This window comes from Rousettus aegyptiacus, unplaced genomic scaffold, assembly GCF_014176215.1.
Source record: "Rousettus aegyptiacus isolate mRouAeg1 unplaced genomic scaffold, mRouAeg1.p scaffold_m13_p_8, whole genome shotgun sequence".
Lineage (NCBI taxonomy): Eukaryota > Metazoa > Chordata > Mammalia > Chiroptera > Pteropodidae > Rousettus > Rousettus aegyptiacus.
Window position 1 is genome coordinate 78701713 of NW_023416311.1, and position 21540 is coordinate 78723252.

A 21540-nucleotide genomic window follows, 5' to 3' on the forward strand; every position below is an offset into this window, starting at 1 on the left:
TTGAAATTTTTCAGGACACGTTAAAGACAGTCTGCTCCTGTGTTCTTTTTCTTTTCAGGGAGGGGGAAGGAGGGAGAAGAGCAATGTCTAGACTTACGAAAGGGTTAATAACAAGTTTGCTTGGCGTGTTTGTGCCCTTGCATCTTGCACCTATCACAGACCCCAGAAAACTGACTTGAAATTTGACTTCAGCTTCTCATTCAGGATGCTAATGAGAAGAGTATAATATTTGCACTCTTTACATAAATAAACATACCCTCAAATGTGTTATTTTTCTGCATTGACAGATGGATCACGTACTCGAAATTCTCATTTTGAGCGGCTTTGCACAGCGCTTTGCATCCACTCTTATTTTTTGCCACATGTTCCAGCACTGTCTGTGACCTAAGCCAGGGTCTCAGAGTAGCTCTAGGGTGACATTTTTTTTGAACAGAGATAGGCAGGGCTTTATTGACCTCATTACTCTTGGATTCTCAAAGGCTTCTGTGCATGTGCCCATTCACTAATACTATTCTCTAGGGCTGTAAAGCTATGTCCAATTATTTTTGTTGCATGTCGTTGAGTGACTTGGTGACACCAGCAGCCGTCCTTTTTGCATTCCAATGACTCCATTTATGAATTTATTATGACTTAGAGACTCAAGGGGCCAATGGGACTTTATGTGAGAGGGCTGAGCTTCTTTCTCCCCTTAGAGTATCTTTGTCTGGGTTTAGCCCCTTTTCCTATTTTTATATGTAGACCTAATTTCAGTGAAGACTGTGGTTATAAGACAGTTTTAATTGCTGACCTACTGATTAAAAATCCCCAAATGTGTGTTTTTTTTTTTTTTATAGAGGTAGACATGATCCTAAATAATTGATTTGAATGAGACTTACAAATTCCTGGTTATAGACTTACTCTGGACTACTTTCAGAGCCAGAACTCTGAGAAAGATAGCTCATACCTAGAATAGGAGAGAGAATGGCTGGAAGTAAAGATTTTTTACTTACCTAATGCTGTATAATAAGCCCCAAACTTGGTGGCTTAAAGTGATAATTTAGTTCTTTCCTCAAAATTTGTTGGGTCACATATTTGGGCAGGGATTGGTTGGTTAATTCTTTGTCATGTCTTATCAACCTAGCTGCATCTAATGGGTGGCTGGGCTGGGTTAGAAAGTCCAAGAAGCCTTCACTCACGTGTATGCTGCCTCATGGCTTCTCCGTACAGATTCTCTTCCTCTCTCTGTAGTAGTCAGGGTTCTCCAGAGAAATAAGACTAATAGGATGCGTGGAGGGAAGGAGGTAGGGACAGGGAGAGGGGAGAGAGAGAGCGAGTGAGAGAGTGAGAGATTTTAAAGAATTGGCTTAAGTGATAGTGGAGGATGCCAAGTCCAACATCTGCAGGATGGACTGGTGGGCTGGAGAGTCAGGGAGGAGTTGATGTTCCAACTCGAGTCTGGTTGCTAAAAGAATTCCCTCTCCCTTGGGAAATATCAGTCTTTTTCTTAAAACCTTCTACTAATTGAATCCCATCCAATTACAGAAGATAATCTACTTTACTCAAAATCTACTGATTAAAATAATCAAAGCAACATCCAGCTGCATTTGACCAAATATCTGGGTATGGTGGCCTAGCCAAGTTGACACATACATTTTATCATCAAACTCTCCATATGGTGTCTCATCATTCAGTAATCCAGCCCAAGAGTTTTTTTAGTGTGGCAGCTGGCTTCCCAGGGAGAAGAAGTCGACTCTGTCAGGTCTTGCAGTGAAAGTCCCAGGATATCATTTATCTTTCATTATACTGATCAATGCAAGTCATAGGTCTATCTCATAATCAAGGGGAAGAAAAATAGAATCAACTCCATGGTGCGAAGAGCAGCACACATGGACAGGGAGAGGAGGAATGGTTGGTGACAAAAATTGCAGTCTTTTTGGCCACAAAAATTCATGATTTTTTCATCACATTAGTTTTTAAGTTCTATGTCCAGGATCTTATCATATAAGTCTGGTTTATCTGAAGTTGAAACTCTTTAGGAATAGCTTCTCTTGATTCAGAGACTTGATCTCTCAAGAGATGATAGTTGGAGATCAAGGCTTAAAGTGGCATGGGAATGCACAGTGATGATAAAAATGGAACTAGATGATAAAAATGGAACTAGATGATGATCCAAAAATGCAGGGTCAGAAAATTCTAATAGATACAAACTAATATAGAAGCTTAGGAAGTCAGTTAGAAATAGAGGACCTAGGCCAGGAATCCAGGAAATCAAGAGTCAGAATATAGGCAATACGTTTGGGCAAATACTTATGGATTGCAGAGGCAAACGAAAAATTTGATTGTTTTCAAAGTTGAGGCCCCAAACGTTATTACAACCAAAAAAAAAAAAATTGGTCTCAGTATATGGGCAGTTCTTGACCCACAGGTAGAAAAAGTCATCTGGTTAGAATAAGGATAGGGCAGATTCCTGAGTAGCTCCTAACACGGAAATCCGTTCAAATTTTCATGGGATTCTAGATGTTCTTTTAATTATTTCAATCATCTAGTCTTTGCATATTTCGAAATATGATATTTTCCTAAGGAGAGACCTTCTACACAGATACTTTCAGACTGTAAAGCTGTCTATGGTTCAAAAAAGTGATTCTGTTTATACCATCTTTTGTTTCAAATACAGAATAGTCTATTCTTTGGTAATAGCAATTTTCTTTCTTAAATGTGTTCTCGCCCAAAGGAAAATTAGAATTTTCACCAGAGCTACTGTCTGAGGCCCAGTTGTAAAAGTCAAGATTTTTATGAATCCTTTTGAACATCCTATCTTTCCTCACACTGATTATTATTTCAGTCTGAAAGCTTATGTTATTGTATAAAGTCACTTAGTTCTTTTGTTTTTCATTGAAACATTTGGAATAGAATAAAATAAAGTTATGTTTAGGTAAAATAGGTTTTTTTTTTAATTAAAAAAAGGGAAATTTAGAGTGACATTGTAAAGAAATACACTAGAAAAGATCGAAGGGCAGATGCATGCAGTTCCTGCTGAAGAGGGCATTTTGTTTTTCTTACCATTTAGACGCATTACAAAAACTCAATTAATTTTCTTTAAAGATTTTGATTATAAATGTATATTAGGCATTGGTAGGAAGTTATTTTAAATGTTATTTATTTTTAGAGAATACCTATTTTATAGGTTTTCTGAGAATTCTTAGTAGTATATCCGCACACCAGTATTTCTCCCTCATAGTGAAATTTATACGAGTCCTATCTTCATGTACCGTTGCCACAGCAACAACCCTGTTAGTGGCTTTAAGCGTTGGTAGCTGAATGATCTATAATATCTAAATATGTAGATTAAATTTTTAATCTCTATTAAAACTTTTTTTTTTACCCATTGCTTTTGGACTGTGGTTCTGGGAGACTCTTAATTAGAGTGACTACTTTTATAAGAGTGGTATAATTTATGTTTTTGATGATCAAGTCATCTGTTAGAAAATGAGGTGTCTACACTCCATTCTGATGTGCTTTATGTCCTAAACCAGGAGTAAGCAAACTTTTTCTGTAACAAGCCTAATAGCAAATACTTTCAGCTTTATAGGCCATTCTTTGTGACAAATACCTAACTCTGCCATGTGGTGCAAAGTCTCCTGTATACATAGCTTTGCTTCATACAGAGAAGAATTTTTGCTGTTGTTGATGTAACTGAGAGGGTATTAGTAGATTTTAACTTGAGTTTATTTTAGAAAATATCTATAATTGGTTGCTTTACTACTGTTTATAATGAAGTTTTGAGAAATTAATATCTATAAGATTGAATAAAGTAAAAATGGTTCAGAACTAAAATTAATCTCAAAATTGCACTTTAGTTAGCTGCACTCTATTGAGGAAAATATTTAGTCTATATATCATACTATTTTAAAAGATTATGACATTTTACCATATCTTTATAAATACTTCATGCCAAATAAGAAAATTATAGAGCTTTCACAAAATAGCAACTTTACATCCTGTCATATCTTCCTTTGAGTAAATACAGTTTAGAAATGAAAAAAAAAAATTGTACAGATGCATATATGAGGTTAGGGCTCTAATGGCTACCCAATTATTTGGTATTTCCAGTTCATATCATTTATTTATCATGACTGATAGAGGTATGTCAGCTTTGGATCTGTTGATTTTAAGCTGTTCATAGATATCTATATTTATGTAGAAAAAAATGGGATTTATCTAATGTTGAACACATTCAGAAGCATGAATGTAAGGCTTTGAACTTGACACCACCCTCAATGTTCCAGGCTCTGTCTTTGACCCTCAGAATTAGGACCCAGAACTGTAACAATTTGTCCATGTTTCTTTTGTAATTACTTATTGCAACTGAAGTATAAAAAAACAGTTGTTCATTTCACGCATAATTTTGAAAGAAGATGTTAAGCAAGTACAGTGTTGGAATCATCTGCAACCTTTCCAACAATGTCTGGAAAAAAATACCTTAACTTATTCATACCATATATTAAAATTTAATACATGAAAAAAGCGTATTATCCTTTTTCCTAAGGATAATATGTTCAGATAAAAAGGGTAAAATAAACATGGGAAAGAAGCAAAGTTAAACTAGAAGAACGCTACCCTCAAAAAAAGCCTACCTAATATGAATGAAATGGCATAGAAAGAACTTTTAGATGTGGTAACTAAACCTCTCTTATTGATGTTATATAGAGACGAGCACAAAATGCACAATGAACCAAGTAATCCATGCAATAGGCTTTCCAAGACAAAGCATATGACCAAACGAGGCAAAAGGAAGTATGTAAGCACATTCTTCCACAGTGTGCTGTGTTAAGCTTTCACAGTGTATTTACACTGACTGCTGTTATTTAGTGAGAAAGTAATGTGCTGGAAAAAAAACCTGTCTGACTGACGAAATACCCATGGCATACTGACATTAATTCCTAATTTATAAATTCTCTGTGAATATAGTGGAATACATTGTGCTTATCATGTGCCAGGCCCTGTGTAAACTCTTTACATCCTTTGTCTCATTGAATCTTCACAATAACTGTATAATGTGTATACTATTATTAAGCTCATTTCACAAATGAAGAGACATATAGAAGTTAAATAACTGCTGAAGAGTTTGAGGAAATACGAAACAGTACATTAGAGATGAAATTGAATAAATTACGTTTTCAGGAGAAGGAGGAAAGTAATTCCCCTCGTTATATCATTTGGGAGTAGGACATTAATCTTATTTCTTTTAGGTTTTTCAGCAGTTTTTGGTTTCTCAGAGGACTTCCATGATTTCCTCCCTAAAATTATCCCTATTTTCTATCTGTCAGACTTTCTGTCTACCTTCTCACTTTTATTTTTCTCCTGAGTACTTGATGCTAACATTCATATTATTCCATTTATTTATATTGTTTATTTGCTCTTCCCCCACAGCAAAGAAATACTATAAAGGGAGAAATTTTTGTCTGTTTCTATGGTATTTCCAGTGCCTAAAATAAGCAATCAATAAATAATTGTTGAAATGGTAAATGGATCAATAGATTTATCTTAGATAAAGTTCTAAACTGGATTGGTAAAAACTTGTAAGCCTTTAGAAAAGAAAGTGGTGATCATGTGGAGTTTGTATTAAATCATTAATAGTAAAGCATATCAGATTAATTTCCTTTTCCTGTAGGACAAGTATATCAGGAGAGTGCTATGCCCACTGTCTACCTGGATTTTAAAATCGATAAAACCTTCCATATAAATTCATGACTGATATGTAGAAAGGCGCCATTAGACAAAGTCATAATCAAATGGCTGTATTCATAAATCAATGACTATTTAGAAAGAGGCCTCTTGTAACTGACTAGAAGGTTTAGTCTTTAGGTTTCTCCAGTTTATCATTTAGTCATTAATTGTTAGTGGCATTAATGATATAAAGAGCTAATCTACAGATGAGGTAAAAATGTAAGAAACAGCTAATGTGGTCATTAACAAAATCAGTGTACAAAAAGTACTTGACAGTCTGGAAGTAAAAGATAAATATAATACAACAAAACCTAAAAAGTGAAAATACAGAATTCTAAAATACATGGAGATAAGTAATAATTAATGTCATTTGAGGAGCAATGGGGCAGTGGTGAGACTTAGTTTAAAGGCAACTAGAGAGTAAGGTGGTTAAAAATAAACATGAATCAATAATATGATGTGAATTCCCTGCCTCACAAAATATTAATTCAATCTTGAATTTCATAACTGGAACTGGGTATAACCTTAAAAAGGCAATGATGTGGCTTTATATTCAGTTCTTCCACACCTAGAACTGGGTTGCCAATCCTGGGCAATTCACTTGAAGGAAGACATTGAGAAATGAGAGTATTTTAAAAACTTGCAATCGTTATGAAGAGAGAAGTCAAAACCATTTAATGTGAAGAATATCTAAAGCTGTGTCTCCAAACTTGTCATTTTCAAATATGTTTTATATGACCCACATGGGAATTTTTAGAAATTTAAATTAATATCAGATGTCTCAAAATAAATAGATGTCTCATTAAAATATAGATTTCTGGGGTTTGCTCTTACATTTTTATATGAAAACTAACCACAAAGAAGTAGCGATTCTGTCTTCATATTCTTCTCAGTTCACTTCATTCGTTTGCTTTAAATTCCTTGTCCCTGTAGTAATTTAGTGCTTAAGACTTGAAAGAAAAGACATGGGGGATGTATGGCCTGTAAAACAAGGTTGGAGGTGGGAGAGTTACAAATATATCTGAGGGCTTTCCTATAGAAGAACAATTAGACCTAATCTGTGTGACCCCAGAATGCTAAATACTTGTGGTAACTATAGAGAAGAAAATTTCCATTAAATATATAGAATAGCTGTCTCACAGTGACTTGAGACTTGCTGTGTTTTATTCATCTTTGCTTCATCAGTATCAAGAAGAGTTTCTAATACATATTGACTTATCGAATAGATGATTACTTATTGAATAAATGAAGTAAAACAGGTTGTGCGTGGTGAATTCCATCCAATCAGCTGCTAAAATGTAAGCTCTTTGAGAATAGAGATCTTTGTAAATTTTGTTTATAGCTAATTTAGTGTGGCCACATGGTAGATACACATTGAATATTTGCAGATTTCACAATTGGAGATGTTCAAGAGTAGAATCATGGTCTATTTGTCAGTGATGTAGGAAAAATCAGTTAGTTGTATGTGTGGAATGTAAAGGAATAAGGGGAATATTGAACTCGATGGCATTTAAAGTCACTTCCAATCTTGAGAATCTATCAGGCAAGTGATATGGAAACGAGATTATGTATTTAATATCAAATATTAATCACGGTGACGGTAAAGTAAAATGTGTATGTATAGAAACAAAACTGAGAGGTAAAGTATTTGGACAATTATATATTTATGGTATGGATAAGACAATGATTTGCTAGATTTTTAATCAAATAACCAATCACTTAAAATTTTTCTGATACGTGACTATTTTATATCCATATTAATGTCTTTATTTTGCTTTTCAGTCGTTTTATGTCAGCTAAGAAATAGTTCATTACTTCTGTGTGATAAAAATACATTTTATCCCCTGATATTTGTAATCTAACTTATAAAATCCATATTGCCTCGAAGTTTGAAGTGATTTGTTATTCTATCCTCAGGGAAACCTGTGATAGCAAATCAAACCATTGGGAACTGATTTTGCTTTTCATTGTTTGGGGTGGTTACTGAAGGTGATGTTCCCAAAAGTAATCTTATAATTAACTTAGAAAATAATGTTTGGAGGCCAAAAGTGGCAAAGGAACAAAATTAAATAGCTAGTTTTAAAATGCTTGTTGTAAAAATTCTGTGCACCTTTTGTAGTGAAGCACTAGCAATTTTAATATTCTCAAAATCAAGAAAAAGGGGAAATTGCTTTGTAACCTTGAAGGAAAGAAAAGTCTAAATCCCTGATTTTGTATGCCAGAGATGAATGTATTTAGAAAGCAGTCCTGGAAGGGTGGGGGTGATTGTATGCTAACTATGAAAAGCAATAGCTTATTAAATTCTAAGAAACTTTCAGTTTATTTGAAGGGGATATGATAATGGATTATTGCTAAATGTTATTTTTAATGAGTTACATCTTTCTCTGCTTATTTAGCATCAGGATGAAGAAAGAAAAACAGCACCTAATTGTTAGAGGTTAGTGGGTACTTAATGGTAGGATTAGACCTATGAATCATCGCTTTTGTGGCTCAGATAATGAATAGTTGAAAAATTCCTGTCACAGAGTGGTGCAGCATCACCTTAGAATTCTCCATCATCATCATCATAATAATCATTATCACCATTAGCATCACCATCATGTATTAAATGGACATAGCTACTACCTCTAAGGAATATGCAGTAATTTATGAATTTGTTTTAATCTGTTTTCACAACTTCCTCATAGGGAAAAATGGACATATAGTTTTAGAGCTGTTTTAGATTCAGCTCTAGGTAAAATGGTGATATAAGCATTATTTTATTTCAGTGATTCTCTGCTTGATGGGACCCCCACCTCTGCACAGCACATTATTTCTCCTTTCTCAATTTAAAGGGAAAAAAATTCTTATGAGTTTTTATATTTAAAAAAACTTATAATGGAAAATTTCAAATACATGTAAAAGTAGTGATACATCCTAAGTGCTCATTACTCAGCTTCAATAATTCTCGATACAAAGCCAGTGCTCATTTTATGTCTCCCCACTCATATTGCCCTTTAGTAGGATTATTTTGAAATAAACCCAACATATAATAGTATTTTAATATGTCTAAAAATAGTCTTTAGAAGTATTACCTCAATAACATTAAAACACTTGTACATTTTTCTAGTAGTTTTTTAATATCAATTTTTTTATTTTAAAAATTATTTTGATTTTTTAAAATTTGAAATTAGTTCCAAACAAGGTTAATAGATTGAAATTATTATGTATCTTAATTCCCTTTTAGACTATAAATTGCTCTCTATTCTCTCTCTCTGCAATATTTTTGTTGAAATGACATGATCATTCAGGAAATGGTTGGATTTTGCTGATTGCATCCCTATGATGTTGTTCAACATAGTCATCTGTCTCTTGAATTTTCTATAATTAGTAGTTATATCTAAAGGATCAATGAATGCCTTACATTTCATTGTTTTAGAGGGTAAACATATTTTGAAATTTATTTTCTCAAATTTTTATTTGTTGAAGACATGAAATAGCAACAATAATTATTTTCAGTGCTTTTGTTGTTTTATCATATCTAATTCATTGTTGCTAGTCTTAATGTTTTTTTCCTTCTCCTAGATTTCTTAAATTTTTATCCTTCCTGTGCCTCCTATTCCTACTTCCTTATCTCTGAATTGATTTCTTCTTATTTACCTCCACAATTTTTGCCAGAATTGTGGGTAGAGGGAGTTGAGAAGTAGAGTAATGACAGGATACAAAGGGTTGTATGAGGACGGTGAGTCAGGGAAGTGGTCACATCTTTTGTGGCAGAATGCAGCAATATTCACTCATTGGTTTTTTTTTGGTTTCAAAAATTACACATTATGTATAATTAGTTTGAATGTGGATGACTTAGATACCCTAAGAGAACAACTTAAAGATAATTGTTATGCTATATATTCTTCCAGTTTGTTAGCAATTTGGGTGTTTGTATATTATAAATTTTGAGAAACATGGTATGTGTGTGCGTGTGTGTGTGTGTGTGTGTGTGTGTGTGTGTGTGTGTCTCCATCCATCCTCCTGACTTTTACTTGTTTCATTTGGCAGAATGCTGTGGAAATTTCTTCAATAAATTGTTGTTAGCAACTACTTAGTACTTATTATATAATTCTAAAAGTAATTTCTTTAAAGCTAAAAAATTTTTGTCTCAGAGTTTTCACCCTTAATCATGTTACAGACAATATCATATTCAAAACTTGGAGCTGCACTGATGACATTTTTAGGTTAATTTGCTGAGAAGTGGCATTCCTAGGTTAAAGGGAATGAATGGTTTTTAAGGCTCTTTATGTATACCAGCAAGCGTGACTAGAAATTCCGGTAGCCTCTTAAACCTTTTCTGGGGATGTATCTTTTCTGAACTTATGCATGCAATTTCTCAGTTAGTGAGATTTGCCAGTTTTCTTTTCAAGAACTTATAATCTCTTGCTCGCTTTCTTGTCCATCTACATTGCTGCAAGTACTCTAGCCCTTCTGAGGTCTGTCTTGTTCTCAGTGATCCCTACACATCCAAAGTATTCTGGTTCCCCATCAGTGCTTAAGTCAAGTGAGACCAGTCTCTTGAGCCCCCTCAAAAAAAGAGATGGGACATTGGGTGTGCATTCCACTCTTCTATTTCCTTCTCATGAGAAATGCCATGAGTTGGACTTTTTTTTCCCATTTGCACCAAGTTATGCTGTCTTGGGAGAGGGCTATCACAGATGAAATCAAATGGCTTTACTTATTCAGTTCAATGTGATTCTTCTTGGCTTTGAGCTTGATTGAAATGCTGCAAATTAACTGGTTTCTGGAGTTCTCATGGTTTTTTGACTGTTAATTGTTGTTAAGTGGGTGTGTCTGGGAGGGGATGAGGCCTGAAGTTTCCTATTCCACCATCTTCCTGACATTACTCTATAGCTCGCTTTTAAAATATTTAGTATTTTTTTAATATTTAAGTTATTTTATTCCATCTCACATGATATACCTAACCACTTTCCCTAACATTTATTTTTCTTTCCCTTATTAGTTGATAGTATTTCCTTTAATATATATTAATACATATTAAATCCTTATAAAAGAAATATTTAAGGGAATATGTATTGTTCCACTGATATTTCTGTCGATCATTTGAAAGTACCAAACTGTTTTCGGTGTTGTAGTTTCATAGTAGAATTTTATACAAAATAGGACACACACATCCTCTTACTATTTTTTATTCTAAATTTTTTTATTTTGTACTCATCTCTTTGTTTTTCTTTCAGTTGAAGTCCTCGCTAATAAATATCCTCCCTTTTCATTTGTACACCTTCATCTTTGTTAGTTTATTTTAGTATTATAGACTTTGTATTATTAATAAACCTCTTAAATGATGATTTTAGTTTTTGCTTTCATGTATATAAATAAGTTTTTGATTTATATTGGCATTTAAATAAAACTTGAAAATAAAGACAATAAATCTTTGTGTTTCCCCTAATGACGTGATTTGGCACCTCAAAACACTAAGCGAATAAACCAGCTAAGTTTTAATCCACTCTTCTAGGAAGACATTTTTATTAGGGGCAAAAAAAAAAAAATTATCTCCTTTTTTGTAGTGGTGATTCTATTAGTGTATATCATTGTGAAATAAATAATTAGTAGAAGTTATCTTTTTCCTTAATTTTTTTTTCTTTCCTGCTAACAAAATAGAATCTACTTCATTTTTCAAGGTCACCCAGGATAAGTACAGTGCTATTTATTAAAGATTAATAGAATCTTAGAGTTTCAGGTAGACTTTCTTTTTGATGAGAATATATAGTAGAATATTGCTGAATAATATTTTTTTCTTTTTTTATACACTTTTTAGAAGTTTTGATGAGTAAATTATAGGAAATGGGTTTAGAAAGAGTTCAGTGATTTCTGTCTCTTTTAATCACTTTGAAATCAGAACCTATATTTGAATTATGTTGTCAATTTTGAGAGCTATCTGCTTGCTACCTTTGTATTAACTTAGGGTGGAAATTGTCATTTTATTTGGAATTTATTTCTCCAAGAGTGCTTTCTATATCTGTACACAAATGTCCATTCGAACATGGATTATCTTAATTCAGCGTAGTGGTGTTTTTAATATAAAAAAAAGCTTAGGTATTTAACTTTATTTCCTTGACTTACGACTTTTCTCTAAGATTATTTGGGCAACTTAGCATTGGATTTTAATTTAAAAAAACATATAATAAGTAATACGATAAGGGGAAAAACATTTGGCATAGGGCTTAGACAATCATAAGGCAGATTTTAAATTACTACTTTAGTGTAATTATGAACAATTTTATGGAGATATAACAGAATAATAGACAATGTCTACTGTTGGCATATAGTACTTTTAGATTATGAGTATGATTTCAATCCATTGTGATGCTAACCTATTAAATTATATCCTATGCCTTAAAGAGTTGGTTCAGTTTTCAAAAATTGTCTTATTTGTACTATAAATTCAGGCACAGGGAATTGTTACTTTTTCAGAGGATAATTTTGGAGCAAACTAATTAGACAGGAAAAAGGAATGTAACATTGGAAGTGATACAAACCTATCTTCAGTTTAATTTGCCCTCTTCTTGAAAACCTATACAATTATTTAACATGCTAACTTCTATAATTCTCTATGTAGCATAGGTATTCTGGAAGAATTGAGTGCCTGAACTCTTTCATTCTTATCAAGAGAAGTAAGGTGAAAAGTATTTTAAAGAAGTTTTAACCATGGGGATTGACCAAAACAATTTGAATGACTGAAGCCTTGGAATTTCAAAATAAATTTCTTTTTATATGCTGTAACTTCTACCTAACATATTAATAGTTATAAACCAACATTAATAGTAATACTAATAGCTAACAGTATTTCCCCACTTCCTTATTTCTTATAGTTGAGAAAACAGTGTCAAATGTGTCTGTTTTTTCATTCGTTTATTCAACAAGGTTTATTTAGCATGTTTTGTCCCAGATACTGGCTGAGTGCTGGATGTACAAAAGTTGTTATAGCACACTGTCATGCTTCCAAATGTGTTCAAGCTAACAAAGAGAATACAAACACACACGCACGCGCGCGTGCACACACACACACACACTCTAATACAAATCATTTCAGTACAATTGACAGGTTGAAAGCCACCCTGAGGCCATAACTAAAAAGCTATAAGTTATTTGTATTCATTGTCTTGAATAATAATTTTAATGAGTGTTTATTAGAGGATATCATCAAGAGAATATGACCACTAGTTGACCCTGAAGCTAAGTCAGAGGATCCTCACTCACTCCCTTGTCTTTGGAATGCCCATCATTCCCACAGTGGGAGCCATTTGCAAAATGCAGCCTTGAGAGAGCAATGTATTGTTGAGACCATCTGGACAGTATACGTGACTGAACCCAGTTAAGAACCCTATATAAACTTTTAAGATTCTGGTGGGAAGGTGCAAAGATGTACTTACTTTGTGGTTGCCCAAGACAAGCCTTGTATATAAGTTCCCTTGCTTATTAAACCTGTCACCTAAAAATCTAGAGTAACCTGCCTCTTTCTTTGGTGTTTTCTTGCCCTCCTTGTAAGGGGACCAGTTTCAGATTTTACCCTGAAAGCTCCAGAGCTTTGGTCTAACATTGTGTAGGATGAGAAGAGAAATGGTTGAAGCACAGTACCTTGGAGAATGTCTAGGTTTAAGAGACAGTTGATAAAAGATTCAGCAGTGAGTCTAAACAGAACTGATTGAGAAGTAGGTAGGAAGCAAAAAGAAATGCCTGATTTATGAGGTAATCATACATTTTAGTTTGCCTGAGACAGTCCAAGCATTTTTTTCCATCAATGTCACTTCTGGCCAGCACCCACCCCCTTTACTCACAAAAATGTTCATCCTACTTATGCACTCCTAAAGAGCCCTAGTCCTCTGTTATAGCTCTTATCACACTGGTGATTATCTTTCTCCCCATATAGACTGTAAGTATTTAGAGGAAAGGCAGTGCCTAATCCATTTAAATTCAAAGAATAGGGATGTGATTATATATACAATATGGTACCAGCTATAACAACAGAAAATTACTTGTGGCTCCTGCAGCCCAAATTATTGTGTTCCTGATTGGCACGTGGCTATTCTCTAAACAGTTATTTAGGAACCATAACTTCTACTTTTTCTCCACCATCTTCAATGTATGGCAAGAGGTTACAAAGGGGGAGAAAAATGAGAGTTTGTACTCACAGTTTTTATGGGCCAGATATGAAAGTGACACACGCTTCCTCAACTCATAATCCATTGCATATAATGTAACACCACTGATTTGTATTCATATACCTGAAAATGAATCTGGAAATGTGGTCTAGCTACGTGCTTAGAAAGAAATATTCTCTCATGCGATGCCAATATATAAGTTTTAAGACAACTTCTCTATAAAAATTTTGTTTTTAGAAACATATATGAAACAAATATTAAAAACTGTGAGATTATCAGCAACCGCAGTGATTTCTTTAGCGCCAGTTATGTGTATGTTCTTGCACTAAAGGCCTTGTTAAGCAATTTGCTAACTACTTTGGGAGAATAGAAAAAGAGAACAAAAATTAATTAAATAGCTTCATAGAATTGGAAGAAAACAATAATAGCATATATAATGCTCATTTATTGTAACTGTCAATTACTATGGAATTACCTTAGGTATATCTTTTAGAGAGGTATTTGTCTTAACAGTGAAAAGAATTATATTAAATTCATCTAGCAACTATTACAAATAAGTTTGTTAAATAAGAAAGAGAATTTCATTCGATTGCATATTAACAGGTTTGCATTAAATTCATTTGAATATTTTTTCTTTTTTCATATTGCTTTCTTGAAACTCACTAGAGTTATTTCTCATTTCCATCAATAGCAAGGTGAATGTTGTTTCACTTTATTATTGTGACTTTTAATTTACTTTTAAATTTAAAGTAACACATTTTAATAGAGAATATAGAAACTAGTAATAAAAATATGAAAATCACCATCAACACCATTACCCAGAGAGTCATGTTAAAAAATTAGGATACATTCTTCCAGAATTTTTCTATGAATAAATGTGTTAGTTTTTCTGTTGTGTTTTATCTTAGTGTTGTTTTACAACAATGAGATCACCTTGCAGTCTTTTTCCTGCTGAACATTATATTATGAACATAATTACATATTCTGCATTATTTTTACAGCCTCATAGTATTTCATAATATGATGTATCAAAATTCATTAAGCCAATTTCTCAGTACAATAATTAGATTATATCCAGTTATTTGTTATTGTAAATAAGCTTCAGTGAGCATCTTTGTGGTTGGATCTTAGCCAAAAGATCTTATTGGACTTTGTCTAAAATGTCAAAACCATTAGTATCCAAATTTTAGTATGCATGAGAATCATCCTTGGGAGCTATTCAGATTCTCAGGCCCTCATAATAGAGATCCTGATTAGGCAAATCTAGAATAGACCCTGAGAGTTTGATTTTTAGGAACACTTTCTATGATTCTCATGCAGGGGTTTTGAGCATCACATTTTGAGAAATAATGGCTTAGAGATATTATAAATGCTATCTGTTTCCTCACCCTCTTCTGAAATGCCATTTTTTCCAGCAATTATATAAGATATATATTGCCCTGGTAGTCAGTTTTACATTTCTTTCCAAAATAAGACCATTTAACCTCCTGCTTTCTACTGATAAAGTTGTTCCATTTATTTTTTAAATATAACTAGTACATATTGATCTGGATTTTTTTAAAGCCACTTGTTATACTGTTTTTGAATGGAAATATTAGGATATAGACATCTACTGCTTCATCATTTTTATTATCAAGATAAAAATGCCACATTTTATTTTTAATAGAGGTTGCTCTCTCAAAAGAAGTTATCTCTTGAGGTGTTTTATCTAGAAGAGACTGTCACAGACATTAAGTCCTTCATTAGATAAAGCATTTCTGCAGCTACAATGTAATTGCCATAGTGGGCAGCTAAGTACTTATAAAAAGATATTAACTTTGGTCAGCTATGTTCAATGTTTAGCTCTGCTAGACTCATCCTTTCTTCCTTTTCCATGTTTATCCTGAAGAAGAGTATCTATACACTTAAGTCATTAACTTCTCTCAAGAAATATGTGATGCAAATTATGACCCTTTAGTGTGGTTTCAGTTTGCAGTTCTGTCCTCAGATGAATGCACAGAACTTCACAAACATACAAAGGCTCATTTTCTCAATCTAAAAGCTAAGAATGTTACAGGTATACATCTTCTTTTTATTTTTCATATTTGTCAGCTTATTAAGTGTTAATTTTGCCATGGACTATTATAAAATCAGAACATATTAGGCCTGAAAGTAGTCTTAAGCTTCATTTAGTACAACTGCTGATTTTATGTCTAAGGAAATTAGAGCCCAGGAAGATGAAATGACTTCTTAACGTCACATAAGTAATTAGTGGCAGAGTCAGGCCTAGAATCTCTACCTCCTGATTCAATTAACAAGAATTATAATTAATTTCCAATAATTATGTAGCCCTCTCTGATCCTGTTTATGCTATTTTTTTTTAATGAAAATGTGAGGCTTATTAAGTTGTGGTTGATCCTTGTGTCTTCTGTTCTTTTCTAGTAATATCTACCTTGACAGGGACAATACTTGTTAAAGGTAGTACAGCAGAGTGGTAGTTAGCTTCAGTTTTAAGTAAAAAAAAAAAAAAAAAAAAAAGGATGTGGATCTCAATTTCTTGGGTGATTAACTATCCTAGTTTGCTTGGGACTGGATTATTTCTCTGGACATAGGACTTTCAGTGCTAAGATCAGAAAGTCCCAGGCAAACTAGAATGGTTGGTCACCTTATTAACTATGTGACAATGTGACCAGGGAATGCTGTTTTATAGGTCTCTGTTTCTTTATGTATAAAATGGGAAAAAGAATAGAACCTAACTCAGAGGATTTCAGTAAAATTTAAAAGAGATGGTGTATGTAAAACATAGCACCATTTAATGAGGATTCAGTATATTTAGCTGTTATTAATTAATTTTTCCTCAGTTTTATTGAAGTAGAATTGACATATAATAGTGTATGTTTAAGGTATATCAGCATAATAATTTGACTTACAAATATCATGAAATAATTACCACCATAAGTTTGGTTAACATCTATCATCTCATATAGATACCCCTGGCCCCCAGAAAAGAATTTTTTTTTCCTTGTGATGAGAATTCCTAGAGTTTATTTTAACAACTCTCATATATATCATACAGAATGTTAACTATAGTCATAATGTTGTATATTACATCCCTGGTGCTTATTTACCTTTTAATTGGAAATTTGTACCTTTTGACCACCTTTATCCTATTCTTTCATGCCTCCCCGCCCCCATCCTTGCTTCTGGTAACAACAAATCTGACTCTTTTTTTTTGTAAGTTTGTTTTATTTCTCTTTTCTTTCTTTTTTTTTCTTCTTCTTTTTTTTAAGATTCCACATATAAGTAAGAGCATACAAATTTGTTTTTTTTCTGTCTCATTTATTTCACTTAGCGTAATGCCCTCAAAGTTTCATTCATGTTGTCACAAATGACAAGATTTTCTCCTATTGTAAGCCATTATTATTATTATTATTATTATTATTATTAATGTTATTTTATGAAGTAAGTAGATTTCTCAAAACAGAGTCTCAGAATCTAAGTACTCATATTTAGAATTTGAAATAATCTTTGTTTTTTTTTTTGTTTTTTTGTTTTTTTGTTTTTACCTACAGGTGCCCTCCTTTTCTCCTATGTATCTAAAAATTAAACAATAAAACCTAAGGCTGTATAGAGTCCACCATTGTATATCCTTTTACATTTTTCAAGATATAAATAAAAAAAGGACAAATTTTCTATTTGTAAAGCAATATAGATCAATGAAATATCAAAGACAGCATAGTACACTGAAAAGATAAAGGGAATTAGCCCAGATTATAACAATAATAGCAAGTATTTTGTTGAGCCCAAACTCTGTGCCAAATATCGGTACTTCAAATAGTTTCTGTCTCTGTTCCAGACAATGAACTTGAGAAATAAATATTATTATCCTCAATGTTCAAATGTAGAACTAACTTCAGTGAGCCTAAGTTACTTGCTCCCAAATTGTAGTATAATAAGTGCAACAAAGATTCCAAACTAGGTATGAACTCTCCGAAGTTAACATACTTTTAATGTATAACCAACAGCCTAATTTTAGGAAAAGGACTTTGTCTTTACCTAGTTTCTTCATCTGTAAAACTCAGAAGAAAAGGAAATAACCATTTGTGATCATTTATTACACTGCAGATAATGAGCTATGCACATTACATGTATGATATCATTTCATTCTTGTGGGTAAAAGATATTCCAATTTTTATAATAAAGAACCAGAAAAACTATGCAGGTTAAGAAACACTGTAGGAACACAACCAGCAAAGTGTCAGTGCAAGGATTCTCAAACCCAGCATGTTATCTGATTCTATCATTTATAGTATATCGATATGATAAATATTTCTAGAGTAGACTTTCTAACCACTTGGAAATAATTAATGCTCATGTAACAGTATATTTTTTTCAACTAGATTCAAAATATTAGAATGTCTATTCTATTGTAGACTCAATTTGCCTTTGCATGTGGGTAATATAGATCAAATCTGTATAATTTAGCTGTGATTTAAATATTCTACTAGGTACTCAGATGCCCTTCTAATGACCTTTTTTCAAATTCCCCTCAAAACATCTTAGTGTAAACCTTTGAAAAGAATATTCAAGTAACATGAGATATATGAAAATATGTGTTAACAAATACAGTCCTAAGTATGAAGAAAAAAATAAAACTCATTTTCTTGCTCTCTCTTTATAAGTATGTATGTATGGATATGTCATATGTCAAGATAATTAATAATGAATTTTCTGCAATTCATTTCATAGAATGTAGAAAGATATTTTTATTTACCCTTGATTTTACAGAATTCGTGCACAAAGCTCATAAATATTGATTATTGAAGATGACAGATCGAAGATTATCAAATATAACAACTGAGTCATTCTAAATTTACTGTTGAACAAATTTCCTAGTTTTTAAGATAAATTGAGACTTCAGCTGTTCTAATTTTTTCACCAAATATTGTTCTGTTAATGTCATCACTTTCTAGCTAGCATTTTCCATGTATATGTTTCTCATAATTTTTTTTTCTTCCAAAAGGATGAAGCCATCATGTAATGATAAATAGCAGAACTTTTGTTGCTTACATATACTTTCTTGAACTTTCACCTTAGGCCTCTGAGGAAACACTGCATTCCAGTAATGAAGAGGAAGACCCTCTCCGAGCCATGGGACCCTATCTGGTGCGGAGGCTTTCGTGCCGCAATGTTCAGCTTCCCCCTCTGGCCTTTCGACAGTTGGAACAAGCTGACTTGAAAAGTGAATCAGAGAACGTTCAAAGACCGACTAGCCTCCCCCTGAAGATTCTGCCACTGATCGCTATCACGTCTGCAGACTCCAGTGGGTGAGTGCCCTTGGGCGACATTTCTCCATTTTATATTTTGGGTGGCGATTACTTTCTGTGGTGTTTTGAGATTTTGTGGCTTATTGCTTGGGTTGAATGGGAGGAAAATGGGATTTCTAGAGCCAAAAGAAAGAAGAGTGACTTTTCTCAGGTAACATCACTATCTCTGGAAGGGGTGATATTTTAGTCAAAATGTTTACAAGGAGAAGTTGAAAAGTATTGGTGAATGATAATTAGCATCTGGGCAAAGAGACTTGGACTTGTCAAATTAATATTGGTCGTGTGTGATTTAATAAAAAAAATTCTTACCAAATGAAAACTAATGGACCAATTACTGTGTAGACATACATATCTGGACACAATAGGCAGTGTTCATTGATGCAAAAAAAAGTTTGAATCAAGGAGAGATTATATTGTAATTAGAATCAAAGGAAATATACAATTATATTCATGAACCTAGTAATTTGGCTTTTGACACTTTGAAGTATTACTCACCAGAATAATGTTTCAGTTCCCATCATGAGGTGATTTTATTTAGTACTGGTATACATAGAAGAATCACACATAGTCATGTCTTTGTAATGTAGCCATTGTATTTCCTATTCGACAGAGAGTTTTTATTCTTTCTGTCTTGTTTACTAGTGGAGTTTTGACAATTTAATTTCAATTTCATGGGGTAATAAGTTGTGAAAGAAAGTAAAGATAGTAGGCACATCCATTTTTGTTTTGACCAGCTGCATTTTTAAGAAGCTGTGATAGAAAAGAGGAGTAAGTCAGTGGTCTGTACTTGGATAGGTGCTTGAGTATTTGCTATGACGATAAGGACAAAGTAATTTATCATGTTGTAAGTTTATTCTCTGCCAAGTCTAAGGCATGTCTAAAAAAGGTACCTTTTAGATTTTTTGTAACAATTGTTAGAAAAATTGTGATCAGAAGGAATATGGCCAGTAACTGTCCTCTAAGATATTGAATTTAGCTGTTTGAATTGTTATAGACCAGTTCAAAGGATCTGTGTCATTAAAAGATGTGATGAAAAACAACTAAGTAAATAAAAGGATAAAATTTTTATTTTGAAGTAATTGTAAGAGGAAATGTGTGTTTTTTGTTTTGTTTTGTTTTGATGATCCATATATATAAAGAAGAACGTGTATCTATTGATCAGACACACTAAAGCAGGTGGGACTTTTCTATGGCAACTTGAACTGAACATTCTTTGAAAAATCCTGTCTCAAAAAACCTGTTTTCCCTCTCTTTGGGATCAACACCACTCTTGTTCATCTGTGTACAGGGCAGGATTCACAGTTATCAGGTATGCCAGGGGGCATCAAGACCACCTCTAGGTTCACTTATTTGCTAGGAGAGCTCCCAGGATTCAGCAGATAGTCATATTTATGGTTAGGATTTATTACAGCAGAAGCATATCAAGTAGAATTAGAAAAGAGAAAAGCACATGGGCCAAAATCTTGAGAAAAACATACACAAGCTTCCAAGTTCTACTGTCCCAGTGGAGTCAGAAAGGATGCACTTAGCTCCTCCAATAATGAGTTGTGACAACATGTGTGAAATGTAGTCAAGAGGGACACCTTCTACCAGGGAAGCTTGTTAAAGACTCAGTGCTTATATGAGGTATCTGTAACAGTCAAACTCATAGAAACAGAGAATAGAACGGCTGTTGCCAGGGGCTGAGGGTAAGAGAAATGGAGTATTGCTATTTAATGGGTATATAGTTTCAATTATGCAAGATGAATAAGCTCTAGAGATGTGTTGTACAAGATTGTACCTATAATTAACAACACTATATTATGCACTTAAAATTTTGTCTAGGGGATAGATCTCATATTAAATGTTCATAACACAATAAAAAAATTAAAAAAAAAAAAAAAAAGAAAAAGAGATTCTTTGCCCAGAATTGTTTTTCGGGCTGCTCACTAAGAACCCTCTGCCTAGCATGTGCCTAAATTCCCAGAAGGAAAGCAGTTGTTCAGCATAAACCACATTTCTTGCACAAACAGTTTAGGCACAGTGAGCCACTCACTTTTCAGAGAATGGTGAGACCCCAAGTTCCCAGATGGCAGCGAAGGGCCAACCTTTCAAATAGGCTTTTCTAAAAATAGTAGTCTCAGGCTCTTCTGCACATCAGATTTATATTAAAATCATTACCTTGCTTTCTCTACATTTGAAGAAGAAATTATAATTATAATTAAAATAAAAATATATACTAATTTAAGCCTGTGATGTATTCATTTAACTTTGGCATCTTAAAAAATGTGGTGGCTAAATATGATTTCTCATTTTAAGCTGTCATGATAGCAAATGCCCTTAAAAGAAAATTGTGTAATATATTTAATATATCTTTATGTAGTTGGGCAATGTGTATAATT

The 21540-nt window shown here is 33.1% G+C and overlaps 1 protein-coding gene across 12 annotated transcripts in view; it reads left to right on the forward strand.

The window, feature by feature from the left end:
* PDE4D (phosphodiesterase 4D) overlaps positions 1-21540 on the forward strand; it is a 1194235-nt gene that overhangs the window by 359406 nt on the left and 813289 nt on the right. For all 12 annotated transcript variants that reach the window (XM_036226231.1, XM_036226235.1, XM_036226239.1 and 9 more), the window contains one exon: positions 18930-19159. In XM_036226231.1, the coding sequence (XP_036082124.1) occupies positions 18930-19159 (230 nt within the window). The remainder of the gene's footprint in view (positions 1-18929; positions 19160-21540) is intronic.